This window comes from Echinops telfairi, unplaced genomic scaffold (genome assembly GCF_000313985.2).
Source record: "Echinops telfairi isolate 266 unplaced genomic scaffold, ASM31398v2 ScPeMD7_7475;HRSCAF=8513, whole genome shotgun sequence".
NCBI lineage: Eukaryota > Metazoa > Chordata > Mammalia > Afrosoricida > Tenrecidae > Echinops > Echinops telfairi.
Window position 1 is genome coordinate 28,506,058 of NW_022111379.1, and position 721 is coordinate 28,506,778.

Sequence of the window (721 nt, forward strand, 5' to 3'; positions counted from 1 at the left end):
TCTTCACCGGGAGGAGCGCCGCTCGGGGGCGGCGGGCGCGAGGTCTCCGCGGTGGCTGGGCGGAATTCCCGGGATCCCCGACGCGGAGGCAGTGGACCCACACCTACCACCAGGCAGCGCAGCCACGCCCAGTGCTCCCCGCCGGCCGGGGGGCAGGTCTGAGCCTCCGGCGTCTGCCAGCGGCCCGTGAGCCCCAGAGAGCAAGATTAGGCCGGTGCTCGGGTGGCCGAGGCCGCAGCACTGTCCAGAGCTCCGAGGAACCATGGCTTGGAAGCTGCTGCTTCTGCTGTGCCTCTTCTTGGGCTTGCGAGCTCGGTAAGTGCCGCGGGGGCGGCCGGGGGGTGGGAATGGGAGGTGGGGTGCTTGGTGGCAGAGGAAGACAATTAACTCCCCAGAGGCATCAGTGGAGTCCACACTCACCTGTACCACCTCTGGGACATGGCTGGCTCCTTCCTTGTTGGGCAGCAGTGTTCTTCCAGGCAGGCAGAATGAGGTGGTATTAAAGGGTTTGGGAAACAAAGGTTACTAGGCAGCAACCATGTCTGGGTGCCTGACTCTTTTATCTACCCCAGGGGTCCCACCCAGCAATTCAGGAACGCACACACATCATTTGGCCTATGTTCTCTACTTGGCCCACCCCTCTAATATGTCCCAAGATCTAGTTGTGTGGTTTCCTACTGTTCGGTTTACACAAGACTAACTGGCTAGAGAAAGATAGAGG

General features: G+C 61.3%; 1 protein-coding gene across 2 annotated transcripts in view; it reads left to right on the top strand.

Moving 5' to 3' along the window:
- Positions 1-257: 257 nt before the first annotated feature.
- GABRG3 (gamma-aminobutyric acid type A receptor subunit gamma3) overlaps positions 258-721 on the top strand; it is a 258,318-nt gene continuing 257,854 nt past the window's right edge. For both annotated transcript variants that reach the window (XM_045285781.1, XM_004699734.2), the window contains exon 1: positions 258-315. In XM_045285781.1, coding sequence (XP_045141716.1) covers positions 263-315 — 53 coding nt within the window. In that variant the 5' untranslated portion in view covers positions 258-262. The remainder of the gene's footprint in view (positions 316-721) is intronic.